Source organism: Hyaena hyaena, unplaced genomic scaffold (assembly GCF_003009895.1).
Source record: "Hyaena hyaena isolate Hyena2069 unplaced genomic scaffold, ASM300989v1 scaffold_452, whole genome shotgun sequence".
Taxonomy (NCBI): Eukaryota; Metazoa; Chordata; class Mammalia; order Carnivora; family Hyaenidae; genus Hyaena; species Hyaena hyaena.
The window spans coordinates 690,842-709,558 of record NW_024081085.1 but is presented as its reverse complement, the minus strand read 5'-3'; the positions used below and the strand labels follow the sequence as shown (position 1 = coordinate 709,558).

The window sequence follows — 18,717 nt, the reverse complement described above, 5'->3', positions numbered from 1 at the left end:
GCTTGTTTTTCTTGACGCACCTTTACATTGCTCTTGTCTGGTATAAGCTCAAATGTGCCCTGCGAGCACATTTGTCCTGTCAGCATCCAGGAAGGACTGAAAATGAGAAAGAGCCTGGAAAGGGAGAAGTCACTAGTCCTGATTTGAAATAAGGATTAGCGTAAACATCTCTACAAATATTGGATGTCTTATTTTTACTTGATTTCTAGTCCATAGTCTGATCCCCTGAATGGACTAAAAACATGTCTTTCAAATGTTAGCTCCTGGCTTTGTCTTGCCTAAATAAGACATCAAATAAATTACTTTAGGTTCAGAAAATGTAGTGTTATAAAAAGGTCCCTAAAAATGGATATTTTGCTCAAGGTCACTTATTTTTCTCGGAACCTTCAGACATCGTAGGTGGGTCCCTGCACGGAGTGGGACGTTATTCATGACCACAGTGTATGTTTACTCAGTTCCTCTGTGTGGCAGGGCTGCTCTGGTCCTGAGGTTGGAGGGGAGGGCCACACAGCAGGGGACTCCCCTCAGGAGTGGTCCTTCCTGTCCCAGGGAGGGAGAACAGCTGTTGCAAACTATTAAATCCACAACCAAAAACTATCAGATGCCACTAAGGGTTAGGAATGTAATTAAAACCGTGTGGGGTGAAGGTGACTGAGTGGCTGGTTTTCACTAAATGTGCAAGGAGGTCTGAAGGGAGGGTGCCTAGTGAAGACCTGCATGCAGAGGATCTAGAGTGCAAGGATGGAGGTCAGGGGAAGCCGGGCAAAGGGAAAGGCTACTGAAATGGTCCCCAGCCAGAAAGAGTGTGGTGTGTTCCAGGGCACTGTGGCCGGAGCCGAGCAGGCCCTAGGGCTGTAGTAAGTGGCCAGAGTCAGGCATGGATGGAACCCTGAAGGGCTCATGGGCCAGTAAAGAGTGCAGATAGGAAGGGCAGGGGGAAGTCCCAGGAGGAGGTTTTGCAGAAAAGTGACATGATTTATTTACATTAAAAAAGAATTTTTTTTAAAGATTTATTTTTGAGAGAGAGAAAGTGCAAGTAGGGGAGGGGCAGAGAGAGAGGGAGACACAGAATCCGAAGCAGGCCCCAGGCTCTGAGCTGTCAGCACAGAGGCTGACGTGGGGCTCGAGCCCACAAACTGTGAGATCATGACCTGAGCCCAAGTCGGACGCTTAACTGACTGAGCCACCCAGGCACCCCCGTTTACATTTTTAAATAGATTATTCTAGTTGCATCATACATCTCATGAGCTTACTATTGCTGTTTGAAATTATAAGTTATTTTCAGCTAGTTGGCCACATTTGAGTTTTTCCTACTTCAAATGATCCATTATAGGTAATTAGTATAATTCTGACCTGGGATCTTTTGGGGATCTTGGAGCCCTTTGATAATCTGATGAGAACTGCAGATGCTTTCTTGGCACGTGTGTGCGCACACACACAGACACACACACACACTTGTACATATTACATCTGAGGCTTCATGAACCTTGAAGCCCAACCATGAATTCCAGTTTAAGAAGCCCTGCTCTACACAGATGGTTTCTTTCTGTCTTAAAATAATTATTTTGAAAGGATTATAGTAAAAGGGTATAGTGGGGTCATTTGAGGTGAAAAAAATTTTAAAACAGCTGGTAATAAACCTGAGGAGATTCTCATACTAACATGCCTAAAGAGTGTGCCCGTGGGGCCCTGGGATGCACAATTTGGGCAGCCACGCTCTGCTCAAGTCCCCTGAGCTCCCTGAGGATTGAGAGAGGGAGGCCCTGTTGGAAGGCTTGGTGCTGTAGATGTTCCAGGGAACTTCATTCCAGCCCTGGACATTGTCTCCTCTGGAACAGCTCATTGGAGATTAGCGCTGAGCCAAGTTCACATGCAGTGCTGTGATCAAGGTCATTTGCATCACCGTGTCTGGGTATCCTACACAAACGTTTCAGTTGCAACAGGTTCAGGGGAAAGAAGCGATAAAGCCACTGGTGGTGTGTTTTCAGATCTTCTTAAAAGGCTTTTGCCATTTTAAAAGTAGATTATTGTGATACGAGGGGACTATGAGGGTACCAATTATGATACGGTGTGACAGGAACCCAGAAGGGCCAACATGGTGTCTAAGATGCGGATGTGTGGCCCCGGGCCACCTCTTGGCACTTCGCACTTATCTCTACTGATGTTGCCCCACAGCTAGCTTGCCCACCTCCACGCACCCTGCACACAGCAGCCACAGTCCACCTTGTAAAACGTCACCCAGATTGTCTTCTTGCCCCATGTAAAACCTGTCGTGTGTTTCCCGTTTCCCTGAAGGTAAAATGTGAAATCCTTCCCACGGCCCCCAACCCCCGTCGCTTCAGTGCCGCCTCGCTCTCTGCCCCTATTTGCCGGCCCCCAGCCACAGCTGGCTCCTGAATGTTTCTCCTTCTGCAGGCCTGCCTGGCTGCCTTTTCTCTGCCTGAATGCTGCTGGTTAGTCAAGATTCAGTTCGAACATCATTTTCTCAGAGAATAGTACCGAACCTCTCAGTCTGAATTAGGACTGTATATCAGACTCACTCATCAAAGGAAATACTGGATTGTAGCGGGGAGCTCAGTACACTACATCCCAACGTCAGTGTCTGCTTTGGCCGTAAATGATTTGAATGTAATGTGTGTTGTGCCTCTGACCCCCGGATCTCTCCTAAACACACGAATATTTTTGTTTCCCTTAGGACTCAGTGTGCTGTATTTCCTGTTCCTGGTATTCCTCCTCTTCCTGAACTTTGATCAGGTTAAGTCCCTGATGTACTGGCTAGATCCAAATCTTCGGTACGCCACAAGGGAAGCAGACGTCATGGTAGGTACTTGTCAGCCTTCTCTTAGAGAAATTGGTAGACTGTTGGGTGTAGGAAATAGTCGACATCACATTTAAATTGTTCCTTCTCTATATCTGCTGTGTAGATAGTTCTAAAAGCCAGGTCTCTGGGAAGGTGAGGTGTGTGGTTTCCATGAGTGATAACAAGTCCAAGGAAATGATGTCTTCTCGTGGAGCAAGGGGGGATGGTACGAAGAGTGTGACCATTATTGTCAGATAGCCTTGGGTGTGAATTCTGTCCCTGTCGCTTGTTAGCTGTAGAATTTGGGACAATGTACTTGCTAGCTAGCCTGTTCCTTTCTTTGTAAGAGTGAAATAATAGTACTTATTTGGGGAATTTCATTGTGAACTTAACAAAGTAGCATTATCTATGAGGCCCAGCATGGTGCCTTGCACACACCGGGTCCTCAGTGATGGTGGTAGTGGCTGCTCTTCTCAGAGTCACCCGCAGCAACTCTGCTCCCCACTCTGGCCCTGATGCCATGAACTTCCCCCCTGATCATCATGAAGGGGCCAATTGTAATGATCTAGACCATTTCATTCACTTTTTTTTAAACCCACAAAAATAATTTTATTCTTGGCAAAAGCTACTCTGTATTTTGGCTCTTAGTGAAGAGACTGTTTATACTCCAATGCCATTCCTTTCCTTTTTTTCAAGTTTTTATTATTGGTTTTTAAATAATACGTAACATTTGATAAACTGAAGGACAAACCTCGTGATGCTCAGAAAAGGAGAACAGGCATTAGGGCCACAGGCAGGCCCTTGTTTAAGAAACAAGACAAACAGACTTAATAAACGGTCCAAGTAGTATCACTCTACTGGAGTTGAGCTAGGTCAGACCCTTCTTGATTGGTGTATCAAGATTTTCTCTTTAACTCTCATAAAGGACATGCTAAAGGCATAAGTTAAGAATGCCAGAAATTATTGAAAAGTCTCAGGAAGAAAAGTCTGTTTGGGAGTTTCTTAGTTTAAGGAAGAGAATGGCATGGGGTGACCTCAGGCTCCTGCTGATGATAGCAACGATAATGATGACTATGGAGAGGGTGGTGGTGGTTACTGACTATGGGTTGTTCTGCCAGACACTTACCATATACTCTGGGTAAGCCTCACCCATGCATGCTAGGCATTAATATCCCCATTTGGTCAAGGAGGAAATGGAAACTTAAACTGGATAAATATCTCATTCAGAGCAGAAGCTGGTAAGATCTCTCTGACTTCAGAACCTATACTTTTCCTTTGCACTGTGCCTTAAGTATATACTTATAATAATGACAGTGCTTTGACACTCACCAGAGCCTTAGGAAACAGAGATTGGGAGGAAAAGTATTCCAGGTACGATATTTTCTGACAATTTTCTTGGGTTTTTGAGCAAAATTGGTTATATCACAAAGTAAATTGACCTGCAAAATGAATAGGACATGGTATTTGGGTAAGTGGTAAGCAGGCAGAGGAAGAGAGGGAGCCACCAGGATCAGCCCCGCGAGCAGTTGGGAGGTGGGCACAATCTGTGTTTACCTCCCATTTACTCATGCGCACACACCCTCCCCTACTTGACTCCCTGGCTCTGGGATGTCCTCACTTAGCGCCACTTCCTCCTGCTTCCCAGGGTCGTGCCGCATCGGGCTCCCTAGCAGCGCTTAACCGCCGTGCATCCCTCCCACAAGACCTCGAGATCTTTCTGTGCATTAATAATTATAATGCTGGAGGTGGCTGGCTGGCTCAGTTGGTGGAGTGTGGACTCTTGGTCTTGGGGTTGTGATTTCAAGCCCCACGTTGGGTGTAGGGATTACTTAAAAATAAAAAAGTAAAATAGTTACAACGCTAATAAATTACATTTGGCTTTTATGGTTTTCAAAGTGTCTTTCAATCTGTTGAAGCACAGACATATTCTCACGGAGAGTAAAAAGGCCTCCAAGGTCGTCTTCAGCCCCGGATGACTTGAAGAGTAGCCTTCTAAAAACAGAACTCAGCCCTCTCTTACCTCATCTGTGCCATGTGCGGCTGAGGCATCTGGGGCTGACGGGGCCTCGCGGCTCTCCTTAACCTAACCGGGACCCGCTCCAGCTCCACAGTATGCCCCCCGCCAGTCTGTGATTCCTGCGACAGCCACGTGTTGTTCCAGAAGCTGGATGAGAATGCGCATCTTACTGCAGTGCAGTTTTTTTAAAATGTTTACTTATTTATTTGAGGGTGGGGTAGCGTCAAAGAGAGGATTCGAAGTAGGCTTTGGACTGACAGCAGAGAGCCCGACTTGGGGCTCAAACTCAAGAAACCATGAGATCATGACCTGAGCTGAAATCAAGAGTCAGACACGTAACAGACTGAGCCACCCAGGTTCCCCAAGGTGCAGTTTTTTTAAATGCCCTTTCAGCTTTGCAAATAGAAATGCACTGGATAGATCTGAGCAAGGCTTGATGAATCTGATTGGTGGGTTTTGGAAGAGACAGAGGAGTACCAGATTGCTCTGCTGCTCCCTTAGGAAGCATCCTTTCTAGAAGTTGAAAATATTAATACTTTGCTCCAGGAATTTTTTCAACCAGCTGATAGATAATAGGTGGCTATTTTCTGAATTGTATCCTATCAGATTAATTTTGGGAAGAAAAAATTCAAACGTAGAGATTTCTGAGAAATGTTATGTTATCATATGATAGCTACTTTCCTAATAAATACAGAAACATAAGGATGTTGACTTAAAATATCTTTAAAATGTGTCCAATTAGCGGCACATGGGTGGCTCCGTTGGTTAAGTGTCCAGTTTCAGCTCAGGTCGTGATCTCATCGTTAGTGAGTTCGAGCCCCGCGTCGGGCTCTGTGCTGATAACTCAGAGCTTGGAGCCTGCTTCCAATTCTGTCTCCCTCTCTCTTTGCCCCTCCCCCGCTTGTGCTCTGTCTCTCTCTCGCTCTCAAAAGTAAATAAGTGAACTTTAAAAAAGCAAACTTATAAAATATGTCCTAATAAAAACAAAACGATAGTAGAAACAAAACCAATGTCTCGAAAGCTTTGTAATTTTTCAATACTTAAATTATGTAGCATCTGATCAATATAACTTTGGGATGGGAGGTTGATTCTGTTTCCTTCTAATTTCCGAAATCGGGTGCCTCAGCTTTTCCTCTCTCCTAACATAAATAGTTAAGGCTTTGGATCTTTCTGTAAATTCTACTCAGTTTCATCCCATCGTTCTGACACATAGTGTTTTCATTACCATTAATACTGAGCAGTTCACATTTCTGTTGTGATTCCTTCTTTATGCCATGATATTTAGATGTGTTTTTAAATTTCCAAACCTATCGGGATTCTACTTATTCTTTATTAATTGAGATTCTATTTATGTTTTTATTACTGGCTTTAACATAGTTGCCCTGAAGTCAGGTGACCTGAACTGTGTGATTCCACTTCTTTAAGACATGTTAAACTTGTGAAAAATTCTTTTGCTTTTCATTAAAACATTTTTTTAATGTTTACTTATTTTTGAGAGAGAGAGAGACAAAGTGGGGAGGGGCAGAAAGAGAGGGAGACACAGAATTGGAAGCAGGCTCCAGGATCCGAGCTGTCAGCCCAGAGGGGTTGAACGTGGGGCTGAACTCACAAACCAGTAGATCATGACCTGAGCCCAAGTAGGACGTTCAACCAACCGAGCCATCCAGGCGCCCTGCTTCCCATTTTAATCAAACTTTTGCAATTCAGAGCAAAGGAGTTCTGATTCATCAACTTTAATATTTGTCCGTTTTTCCTAAAGGATCTTCAGTTATTAAAACTTTCGGGGGTGGGGGACAGGACAGGTGTCACTTGTCATATCAAGATTGGATCAGTTCTTTTCATTTGTTGTCAGCATCCTAGAAGGAAGTTGATTTTGAGAGTATCCATTAAGTATTTCCCTTTTTACTTGGAATAGGAGTATGCCGTGAACTGCCATGTTATCACCTGGGAGAGGATTATCAGCCATTTCGATATATTTGCATTTGGACATTTCTGGGGCTGGGCCATGAAGGCCTTGTTGATCCGTAGTTATGGTCTCTGCTGGACAATCAGTATTACCTGGGAGCTAACCGAGGTAAGAAGGGGCCTTGGGCAGTGGTCAGATAGTTTACCTGTAGGAGAAAGGTTGTCTGTCCATTAAGAGTCAGTCAATCCATTTTCCAGCCCCTGCGGGAAACACTATGTTTAAACCGTCCCCTAGAAATATTTTATGCCTTTGTGGGGGTTGGGGTGTGTATGATTCCTTATTAACTTAAAATGTGTCTCTTGTTTCACAAGTGTTAAAGAGAAACAAATGAAATGAAACAGTAAAGAATGATATTAAAATCCCCAGTGAGACTGAGACAGATACATGGTAATGAGGAGATCTGCTTAGGGGTAACTAGGTGGGTTACCCACTAGCTAGTTTCTAGTTTGAAATTAATAGAATTGTGTTTATGAGTTATGAGGGCACCCAGGATATTTTGGAGGTGAAAAATGGATATAGCTCTAATATCTCAGGAGTCAAGGTTGTCTTATTTCATGAATGAAAGAGATACAGTCTTTAAAAAATTATTAGGAAAATGATTTGGGGGAAACTTATTTATTGTTCAGTTATGGTAATCATCCTTCACCACTCCCAGGGAACAAAATTTGGCCACGTGTACAGTATATTTCTTGATGCCACCTGTTGTCTTGACCCCAACTAAGGGAAACATGCCAGCCAGATCTAGCTTCGGTTAATGTGTCTCTTGCAGCCCAAGAGGCCAGAAGGCTGAGTTCAAGGTGTTGATTGGTGCCCTTTGAGGGCTGCGAGGGGGAATCTGGTGCAGGCCTCTCTTAGCTTCTTTGGGTTGCTGGCCATCTTTGGTGTTTCTTGGCTTGTAGATGCATCACCCCAATCTGCCTTCGTCTTCGAGCGGGGTTCTCTCCATGTGCATTCATGTGGCGTTCTTTTTATAAGGGCACCAGTCACACTGGATTAGAGGCCCACCCTATTCCGGGATGGCCTCATCTTTACTAATTACATCTGTAACAACTCTCGTTCGAAATAAGTTCATGTCACGAGGACCTGGAGGTTAGGGGCTCGACAGGAGGATTTTGAGGGGACATGATTCAACCCACACAGTACCCAACACCGTACATGTATTGTCTCCTAAATCCTCACCATACACATAAAAGGGTGTATATATTCCCAGTGGACAGACGAAGGAACGAGATCCTAGAGCCTTGTCTCCTGAGGGGGGTGAGCCAGGATTGGATTCCACATGTGCTGGCCTCCAGGTGCACGGCCCACGTTCCCCCGAGTTCCAGGTGTTTTCCTGGCCTGTGCGAGGCCCTGGGCCTTTCTCAGCCTGTCTGCTTCGCTCCCCTCACACTGCCGATGGCGTCTGGGCCTTCCTTCCCTGCTCCTCTGTATCCTCTAGACTCTTGTGAGCACCTCTGCTCCGTCTGTGTCTTTCACACCCCTGCTCCGCTCGCACCTACTCTTGTCTGAACTACTCGTTTCCTCCCTTCACTGTTAGTTGCCAAAGTGATCTTTTTCACACGTCGATCCAGTTGCGTCCTTCTCCAACTTAAAACCGTAGTGTTTGTCCATTGCTTTGAAGACAAAATCCAAACTCTTGGACCAGCCTCTGGAGCTAATTGGCCCCAGCCCACCTCTCTCTTCTGCTCAAGACCCTCTCCACCCTGCCATCTGCTCCGGCCACCTTTGCTTTCATCTTGTCAAAGAGGCCGTGTGTTTTCCTATCCCAGAGCCTACCGACAGGCTCTTCCCTCGTTTCCCCGCTCCCTCTGGGCTCCAGGTTTGTACGCCTGCAGAGAGAGTACCTGGACCTTCTCCTTTGAAACGCCCGTCATATTGTATGTACTTACGGTGTCTCTTTTCTGCTAAGTGGTAAGCCTCAGGAGGGCAGGGCCTATATCTGCATAGTCCCAGATACTCTGCCCCTCAAGTGGGAGACATTTCCCAAAGTCCTGAGGAGTGAAGGAAGGAGTCCAGCCCTCTCCGGCTCCTCCTGCCCAGTTCCCCTCTGTGAGTTCCTGGCATTCCTCTGGATGGCCCATCCCACCCCCAGAACCTGGTACTCTCCAGGAAGGCTCTTCAGGCTGAAGCATGGCCTCCACCCTCCACCCTCGTGCAGAGTCTAGTTTTAGCAGATATGTGTCATCGACTTCTGTTGAAGTTTCTCTCTTCCCTGTCCACACACGACAGTTAATGCCTCATCTGATAGCTGGGGACTGGGGAATACACCTCAGGGGCTGCACCTGGCTCACTGAGGGAGGGTCGTGGCCTCGGGCCTTCCCATGCGGTCGCTGTGCTGCGTCTTTTCAGCAACAGGCCTGTTAAGAAGGCAAACGCCATATATTTGCATTGTTTTACAGTCTACAGGATGCTTTCGTGAACAAGTTTTATTTTGCAGTATTTATTGTGTTACTTCAGAGGTTTGTAATTACGGGGTTGCCTCTTTCCAGAGGATTCCCAGGTGTACCGCCTTTGTTATTTCAGACCTTCTAGAAATTGGCCTTCACACAGCGGCGTGTGCTACTCTGGACAGGGCTGATAGGCTGTTTGTTTTGGACAAAAGGATTTCCACGAGAGGTTTTTATTCCACCCTTGATCCTGCTGTTTGTGGAATGTCCTCAGTCTTCATCTTCGTGTCTTGAAACCAGTCATGCCTGCCCCCAGCGACCCCTGTCGCAATGGGACTTGCTCCAGTAACCACCTGTCAGAATGAATCTCTCATTTGTCCCCACCGTACTCCATTTATGTCGCCACGGTAGCATTTGCCACGGCCTACCTTATTCAGTGGTTTAGGATAAACATCTGACTTGTTCTTGCCCTTGGGATCATGAACTTGACTTTATTTTGCCTCACCCCTTGCACATCATCAGCACTTAATAAGATGATGACTGCGAATCAGTTGCCATAGAGTTTCCTGTTAAGCTCTCCATTTCCTACCTCATGTCATCAAAACCTGACCTTTCTCCTTTCACGGCCTCCTCGCTGTTTAACCTAAATATCTGTGGGATAGTGCACAGCTTCAGCTCTCAAGCTGCTAATTTTGAGGATTCTGCCAACGCTCTGTTGGCAAGAATGAAGACTTCTCCTTTTCCCCTCCTGGATCCTTGTCTTGCTGTTGTTAGCCACGGTAATTCGTCAGTAGTCTTTTTTAGGAGGAATTACCATGTCTTTAAAGCACTGTGTCCAGCAAAGGACTGTTTGGATTCATAAAATTTGTAAACTCACCCACAGCATAGAAAACAAACCTGATGACAGACCTTGTTTTGATGTATTTTTGTCATGCATTAGGGAAACCTGTACCATCCATGACTTCTCCTGAAAGAACATATTAGTAAAAGGAAACATATCTTCCTGCACTTTTGTTTCTAAAACCATGGTCTCTCGTGTTCCTCAGCTTTTCTTCATGCATCTGTTGCCCAATTTCGCCGAGTGCTGGTGGGACCAAGTCATCCTGGACATCCTGCTCTGCAACGGCGGCGGCATCTGGTTGGGTATGGTGGTTTGCCGGTTTTTAGAGATGAGGACCTACCACTGGGCCAGCTTCAAGTGAGTCGCCTCCCCTCTGGACATTAGTCACAGCCTCACACAATGCGCACTGAGCCGCTTTTAGTAGCAAGTGACTTCAGTATGGTCTTTGATGATAAGAAGTAAATTACACGTTAGTAATTGAAACTCACGAATTATTACAGACCTCACTGCAGGCATTCACTCAGATAATGCTAAATCATTTATGATTTTTCTCACATCCATTTTATTTTCATTCTCATGCCTCAGCCTGCATTCACACTGCCGATTAATTAGTCCCCTGTTTTTCAGTTACCCCCTGCAAGCCATCTCACACCACTGCTTGAGTGATCTTTTTTTTTTTAATTTTTTAATGTTTTTATTTATTTCTATGAGAGAGAGAGAGAGAGAGACAGCGTGAGCAGGGGAGGGTCAGAGAGAGAGGGAGTCACAGACTGAAACAGTCTCCAGGTTCTGAGTTGGCAGTCAGCACAGAGCCTGATGCGGGGCTTGAACCCACGAACCGCGAGATCATGACCTAAGCGAAAGTCGGACGCTTAACCGACTAAGCCACCCAGGCGCCCCTTGAGTGATCTTTTTAAGAATGTCAGATTCATTGTGTCATTCTCCTGTGATGGCTTCTCCTGGTCTTCAGGACAAAGTGCATGTCGTGGGCTGGGCAGGTCTGGTCGTTTCCTCCACGCACTATGGGGCTCCCTCGGTTATGAGCACATGGTCCTCTGTACCTGGGTTTGACCCATGTCCCCATGTGCCAGGCTGACAGGTCGTCTCCTTTCCTGCCTCGACTCCCTTGATGCCTCTTCAGGTAGTTGTCTCTGACTCTCTGATTCAAGTCGCATGTCCCTCCTCTGTGCCTCCAGGGGGGACAGCACTCTCCTCCGTCATTCCTTATCCTGCCTCCCTGAACTCTCTCCCCAAGTTGGGGACTTGCCAACTATGCCATTGAGACTATGGCAGGGACTATGCCATTGAGAAGCAGGAACAGAACAGCAGTGGGATAACGAAAGTAGTTGTCTTTATTGAGTTTACATCTTCATTTATTTATCAAACAAAATGTGAGCATTTTCCCATATCATTAAGTATCCTAAAACATGATTTCAAAGGGCTTCTTTATATCAAACATATGGTTGATTCATGAGGTGTTTAACCAGTTCCCTTCTGTGGTCATTTAGGTGTTTCAAAGAGTTTTCAGTTTTTTTATTTTTTTATTTTTATTTTTTAACATTTATTCATTTTTGAGAGAGAGGGTGTGAGTGTGGGAGGGGCAGAGAGAATGGAAGACACAGAATACAAAGCAGGCTCAGGTTCTGAGCTGTCAGCACAGAGCCTGATGCAGGGCTCAAACCCACGAGTGGTGAGATCATGACCTGAGCCGAAGTTAGTGCTTAACCGACTGAACCACCCAGGTGCCCCCAAAGTTTTCAGTTTTATGAAGGAAGCTAGAGTGAACATTCTTGAACATGTATCTTTATAGACTTTTTTTTTTCTACAAATAATTTTGTTGTTGTTAAATGAGGGCCACCTGGGTGGCTCAATTGGTTAAGCGTCCAACTTCAGCTTAGGTCATGATCTCACAGTTGGTGAGTTCGAGCCCTGCATCGGGCTCCATGCTGACAGCTCAGAGCCTGGAGTCTGCTTCGGATTCTGTGTCTCCCTCTCTCTCTGCCTTCCTCGTCTCATGCTCGTGTGCTCTCTCTCTCTCTCTCTCTCTCTCTCTCTCAAAAATAAACAAAAATTAAAAAAAATTTTTTTAAATAAATAAGGGAAAATGAGTATAGGTCACAAAGAGAATGTCTCAGCACAGAGCCCGACACAGGGCAAAATCTCACACTGTCAGATCATGACCTGAGCTGAAATTAAGAGTTGGACGCTTGACTCACTGAGCCCCCAAGGTGCCCCTATAAATAAATTCTTAAAAGTGTAATACACCAATTTATATTCTCACCCACATTCATTAATGTATGTATATGTCCATTTCACTCTTTCTTACTTTGAAGCCTTTTTAAAATTTTTTAACTTGTTTTACTTTAAAGCCTTTTTCAATGTTATCACATATAATTATGTGATACCAAATTTCTAGTCTATTTCTATTATAATTTCTCTCTTCTTATTCGTGCTTTTTATAGGCTAAGGACATTAACACTTTGACATAAATGTGACTTTATTTTCCATTTTGTCATCCACTTACACTTTTCTTTATGGTAGGTACTCCATTAAAATTTAAAAGCTTTTAATCTTTTTGTTTAGGTAAATGTTAACCTGTATTTTCTTACAGTTCTTCAGTGGTTGAGTATTTTATTATAAGTAACTTATTTAATCTGTCTCCAATTTAATTTGGTATATAGTATGAGGGAAAGATTTCATAATGTTTTTTGCACTTGATTAAGCCCTGTTCCCTATTCTTTAAATCACCCTTCTTGTGGGTGCTGACTTAAAAGCACACTCTTTAATATATTTAAGACAGTATATAATGGAATAAAAACCGGAGCTGTGCTAGATGTTGCTCTAAGTCAGCTTTGTAAACAGTATCTCATTTGTGCCTTCCATCAGTCCTAGAGGGTGACACTCTTTTTCTTCATTCTAGGGATGGTGACAGTAAGAACTAGGCTCAGTACTTTGCCTAGGGACACACAGCTAGCAAGTGGCCGAGTCTGAATTTATCTCAGGTCTTCTGGCTCTTTACACACTGCCATAAGGCTTCTCCATTTTCATACATTTATGCTTTAGATTCAACTTGAGAATCATTTGGTCAAGTTACCAAAACACAAGCCCAGCTAATAAGCAGAAATCCCATTGGTGTTTTTTCTTTTAAGTGACATAAAATATACAAATGAATATAAAGTTGAATTAACCTCTTTACTGTACAGACCATCCTGACTTATAATGGTTTGACTTAAATGATTTCTTGACTTTACAGTGGTGTGAGAGTGATCACGCATTCTGATTCTGCAGAAATCATCCTTTGGATTTTGCATTTGGATCTTTTCTTGGGCTAGTGAAGAGCGTAGGATCCTTTCCTGCGATGCTGGGCAGGGGTAGCGCAGCTCCTGGTCAACCAGACGATCGTGACAGTCAGCAAACAATACACTCACCGTCATTCTGCACCCAGTCACACATTATTTTTCAGTTTCAGTACTGTATTCCACAAATTACATGAGGTAGTCAACACTCTGTTATAAAATAGGCTGTGCGTAGGAGGACTTTGCCCAACTGTGGACAAAGGAAAGCGTCGGGAACAAGTGTAAGATGGGCTGAACTAAGTTATGATGTTTGGTAGGTGAAGTGTATTAAGTGCATTTCATTTTACGATATTGCCAATTTATGATGGGTTTATCGGGGTGAAACCCTCATAAGTTAAGGAAGACCTGTAATAAGTGTTCCAATACTTGATCACGCTCTGTCCCTCTATTTATTCCCATATCCCTCTACCTCTTTCCATATAGTTTGCTATTATTATTATTTTTTTTACATACAAGTCCTTCATAGTTCTTGTTTATTTTTGGAGAATCCCTATTTTTTGTTGCTCTTGTGCCTCATACCTTATTGCTGCAAGATTTTCTCAATACGTGCCTCTTGATGGGTAGGTGAGTGAATGAATGAAGGACCAAACCCACACCTCAAATAAAAGACCTGACTTGTTCACTCTTGTGCCTTCAGCACTTAGCACAGTGTCCAAGAGGTAAAGGTACTTGATAAAAATCTTTGCTGAAATAAAGAATCTTTACCAGTTACTGAATGCTATTTACCTTGGATCTCGGCTCTCCTAGATTAGCAAGAGAGGCTAGAACGTATAGCTAGCTATGGTGCTCACAGTGGGAACTTTCCTCTGCCATTTGCTCTGAGCCTAACTGTTCTCACATGTAATACGTAGGAATCTTCATTTCTGTCATGGCAGTGGGGTGTTTTTAACTGAGTGATTTGTAGGATTAAAATTAAGGAGGCTTGAAAATTGCTGTTTGTCAGCCCAAACCGTTCATTTATCTGAGGAAGAAATAGGATAAAGACATGGTGTGGGTGACCTCAGAATGTGGAGCATATTCTCTGTTTTACTAAAGTGCCCTGCCTTGCGAGGGGCACTGGGTGGCTCAGTCGACAAAGTGGCTGACTTCAGTCCAGGTCATGATCTCACGGTTCATAGGTTCGGGCCCTTTGTTGGGCTCTGTGCTGACAGCTCAGAGCCTGGAGCCTGCTTCAGGTTCTGTGTCTCCCTCTCTCTCTGCTCTTCTCTTGTTTGTGTTCTCTCTCTCTCTCTCTCTCTCTCTCAAAAAATAAATAAACATTAAAAAATATATATTTGTAAATGCCCTGCCTTGGGAGAGACAGAGTGGGTGGGATCGTGTCCTGTGGGCGTCTCATTCTCGCTGGCCTGGCTCCAGGGGGCTGTCGTCATGCCTCAGCTTCTTTTGTCACCCGTTCACAAGTAAAGACCTCTCTTGGCTCTGCAGTGACCTGACCCCTGCCCCGTGCCTGTCATCACTGAAGTTTCCCATCGAGGGTACAGCTGTCCACACTTCATGTAAATAGAGACATCATTGTTGGGGAGATGGTTTACCCAGAAAGGAATCTTCTTGTCCTGAGCATTTGTTGTAAAATTGTCAGTGCAGGGTTGTTTTTTTTTTTTTTTTTTTTAATTGTCTTTTTGTTTTTCTTCTTCCCCTTCCTTATCTCTTTGGATTTTCACTGCAGCCATTCTCTCCTTACAGAGACATCCACACCACCACCGGGAAAATCAAAAGAGCTGTGCTCCAGTTCACTCCTGCTAGCTGGACCTACGTTCGATGGTTTGACCCCAAATCTTCATTTCAGAGAGTGGCTGGGATATACCTTTTCATGATTATCTGGCAGGTATTTTTCCAGAGGCCCAGAACTAGCAGGGCGAGGCGGGGGCGAGAGGGGGTGGTGCTGGAGACAAAACAAAACAAAAGCAAAAGCAAATAAAACCCACCCTGGAATTTAGAGCCGACGCTAGTTGACACTGCTTACCAGCTGGGTGGTTTGGAAGAGAAAATTGTGCAGCTGACATACAGAATAATTAAACAGAGCAGTGTTATTACCCCCAAGGCCTTGCTTCATCATAAAGACGTTTCTAAATATCTTTCTTTGAGTCGGAAATTAGAAACCACGTATAAAATTCCCCAAATGAAGCTTTTGGTCACAGCATCTGTCACCCAAGGAGTCAGGCGTCGGATAGCTTTTCAGAGGGGTCATTTTCAGAACCAAAGGAACAGATGCAAAGGCTTTTTCTTACATTCTAAGTTTAATGTTTGATTTTTAAAAATTGGGCTGCAGCTGTTACCACTTCAGGTAACTTGTAGAGAGCTAAGTAAAGAAGCCCCTACTCCGTGTGGGTCAATGGAACCCTCTGGGGACCTGGGTCCTCCAGAAAGGTGCCCTCAGTGGAGAGAAGGTCTCCTTCCAAGCAGCCCACTATGTGATTCGTGTGATTCAGACAGCCAGGGGTCTTGGAAAAGGATTACTCAACATCTCTGTTTTCTAGAGATAGCTTTTGTGTTGACCCTCCTGTCCCCAGGTTAGTTATTTTACAACTTTGGGAGAGCAGCTTTTGCTTGAAGAGTGTTTTGGAATCATGAGAAATTATATTTTGAACACATGCACAAAATGCTCCCAACGTAACAAAATAAGCGTGTGTCACCTTTAAGACAGTCTTCCGTGTCCACACGTGGAGAATAATAATGCTCATCTCAGCAAGTGGAATTTACAGATATAGAATTGGGTGTGAATAAGTAGTCACCATGGTTTGGGGAAGTCTGTATGAGAATGGGAGTTTAAATGGGTGGGGGTTCAGTTTTTCCTTATCGGAGCAATATCTGGGAAGGTGTAGGTGTTTCTTTTTTTTTTTTTTTTAATTTTTTTTTTTAATGTTTTATTTATTTCTAGGAGAGAGAGAGACAGCGTGAGCAGGGGAGGGTCAGAGAGAGAGGGAGTGACAGACTCTGAAACAGGCTCCAGGCTCTGAGCTGGCAGTCAGCACAGAGCCTGACGCGGGGCTCGAACCCACGAACCGCGAGATCATGACCCAAGCGAAAGTCGGACGCTTAACCGACTAAGCCACCCAGGCGCCCCGGTGTAGGTGTTTCTTTAATGTGAGATCTGAGGAGGAGGTTGGATTAGTACAGGAGAGATCGGATATGGTCCTAGAATGATAGCATTTCACGGAGCCCATTCTCACACTCACTGAGCCGGGACCAGCTTTCCACGTGTGGTGTTAATTAGTGGACCATTTTTAAATTTTATATCATTGAAATCAGTGCTGTGGGGAAAGACATATGTCTCACGTCACTGAAACGAACCTGCTGCTCTATATGTTCTCCTTTCCTAATCTCTGCTCCTGGTTTAATCTGGAGGGGAAATGCAGGAGACGGCACAGACCTCATCCCGGCCGGTCACTTCCGTGCTGCCACAGGTTTTTCATGTGATGAGCTGCACCGGGATGCTAATAACCTCAGGAAAAAGTACCACCCATCGGTGAAACTTGAACCCACCCTTCACTCCCACCTTTAAGAGCTGCCTTTGGTCAAGGCATGTGCTAGATGGGTTCCCAGTCATTTCTCATTGACATATCTCATGCTTCTTTTGGTTATCAAAGAGCTCACTTTCCTATGGTCAGACTTCTTTTAGGTCGGGCCTGATTTCTGGAAGGCTGCAGAGGTATTCCGTGGTGTATATTTGTTTTCATGATTTCTGCTCTTCTCAGAACGTCCCTCTCCCCACTATGGCAGCAGATCACACACGTGACCCAATGATAGCCATGCACCAGGAAACCTGACAAATAGCTGATGCCACCACGTCCCCCTTCTCTATACTAGCACCTCCCCCTGAGCCCCCAGCTGGTTGGTGCCCATATTGTACTGGCTGTTACTTAAAGAGCAGCTATTCCATGAGCCACTTGGGAGGACCCCATATATTTTCTGAAAATGCTCAGAACATACTAGTTGTTTTTTAGAATGTTCATAATGAGGAATATGTTGTTATGACTTAGCATGCAGTATCAAGTTGACTAATGCATCCTTCTTTTTCAGCTAACTGAGTTGAATACCTTCTTCTTGAAACATATCTTTGTGTTCCAAGCCAGTCATCCATTAAGTTGGTGTAGAATTCTCTTTATTGGTGGCATCACGGCTCCCACAGTGAGGTAATTCTATACAAGTCTGACTGTCATTTGAGCATATTACCCTGCAATGCATTCTCCTGTCCAGCCTAAGGAAAGTCACATAGGCTAGCAGATTCCCATGAAAACATTAAAGAAGTATACATCTGAATATGAAGAAAATGTTTTGCTCTCAGATCTAATAACATGAAGTGAGAACATCACATACACCATTACCTTCAAAGCTTTTTTATAATCTTTCACTGCTGTTCTTTTTTTTCCCCTTTAACATCTTTTTAAAAAAATGAGTAGCAGTGATGCTGACTTTTTTTTTAATGAGATGATTGAAAAATACAAAAGTTTCAACAGTGGATCTGAAGTCATAAAGGATGGTATTTTTAGAATGATGCTTCATTAGCTCTTTTAGAGCCTGTTCCTTTCCTTTTCTCAGCGCCCTCCACGTCATCCTCCAGGACAACTGAGATAAGCTTGAACATTCATGCTGTTATGCCCCTGACCTGGGTAGGGCCCCAGAGGTGAGGCATGATTTGGAGACTGTCCCTCATGCCGACTGATCCCAGCGCACATCAGAGAGAAATGGTCCTTTGTTTCATTCCTCCTCTCCAGAACTAATGGCGTTGGGGTTTTACAGTTCATGTGGAGCACCAGCACTGATTCAGTAACAACACCGAAGTTATCTGCAAAGTTGATACAAATAGAAACTAAGCAGCTTACAGGGGTTAGTTTCTCAGAAGCTATAGCTATAGGATAACTTAATTCATCATTTTCAGTGTGCATGCAAACCACACAAGCAGAGGGCCTCACTTGCCAAGAAGAGTGGGTATTCTTCTTGGTCAAACCTCTTCTATCCACATTAATTACTACAGAAAGAAAACAGATATAGATAAACATCTATATCTATATATATCTCCCTCCCCCATAATGCCCCCCACCTCCCTCCTCCTGCCCCCCAGATCCTGGATTGAACAAACCGAATAAGATACAACTGAGTCCTGTGGAGTTAAAGCCCAAAATTCCATCTCTTGTTTTCATTAAGGACCAAACAGGAAACCCAGTAGTTGGTAGGCAGGCAGTGTTTTGACACGTTACAGACCAATGGTCTGTTGAAGTAGTTTTCTTGTAAATGCTATTTTCCCCTCAGTGGATTGGAACCTCCCTCTCTCATTTAAAACTTAATTTAATTTATCGAATTATTTTCAAGTTATTATTAGAGTTATTTATTACAATTATTTATTAGTTAT

At 44.2% G+C, this 18,717-nt stretch overlaps 1 protein-coding gene across 3 annotated transcripts in view; it reads left to right on the top strand.

The window, feature by feature from the left end:
* PTDSS1 (phosphatidylserine synthase 1) overlaps positions 1–18,717 on the top strand; it is a 62,320-nt gene that overhangs the window by 19,341 nt on the left and 24,262 nt on the right. For all 3 annotated transcript variants that reach the window (XM_039253458.1, XM_039253457.1, XM_039253459.1), the window contains exons 4-8: positions 2,696–2,820; positions 6,733–6,891; positions 10,217–10,368; positions 15,051–15,192; positions 17,388–17,500. In XM_039253458.1, coding sequence (XP_039109389.1) covers positions 2,696–2,820; positions 6,733–6,891; positions 10,217–10,368; positions 15,051–15,192; positions 17,388–17,500 — 691 coding nt within the window. The remainder of the gene's footprint in view (positions 1–2,695; positions 2,821–6,732; positions 6,892–10,216; positions 10,369–15,050; positions 15,193–17,387; positions 17,501–18,717) is intronic.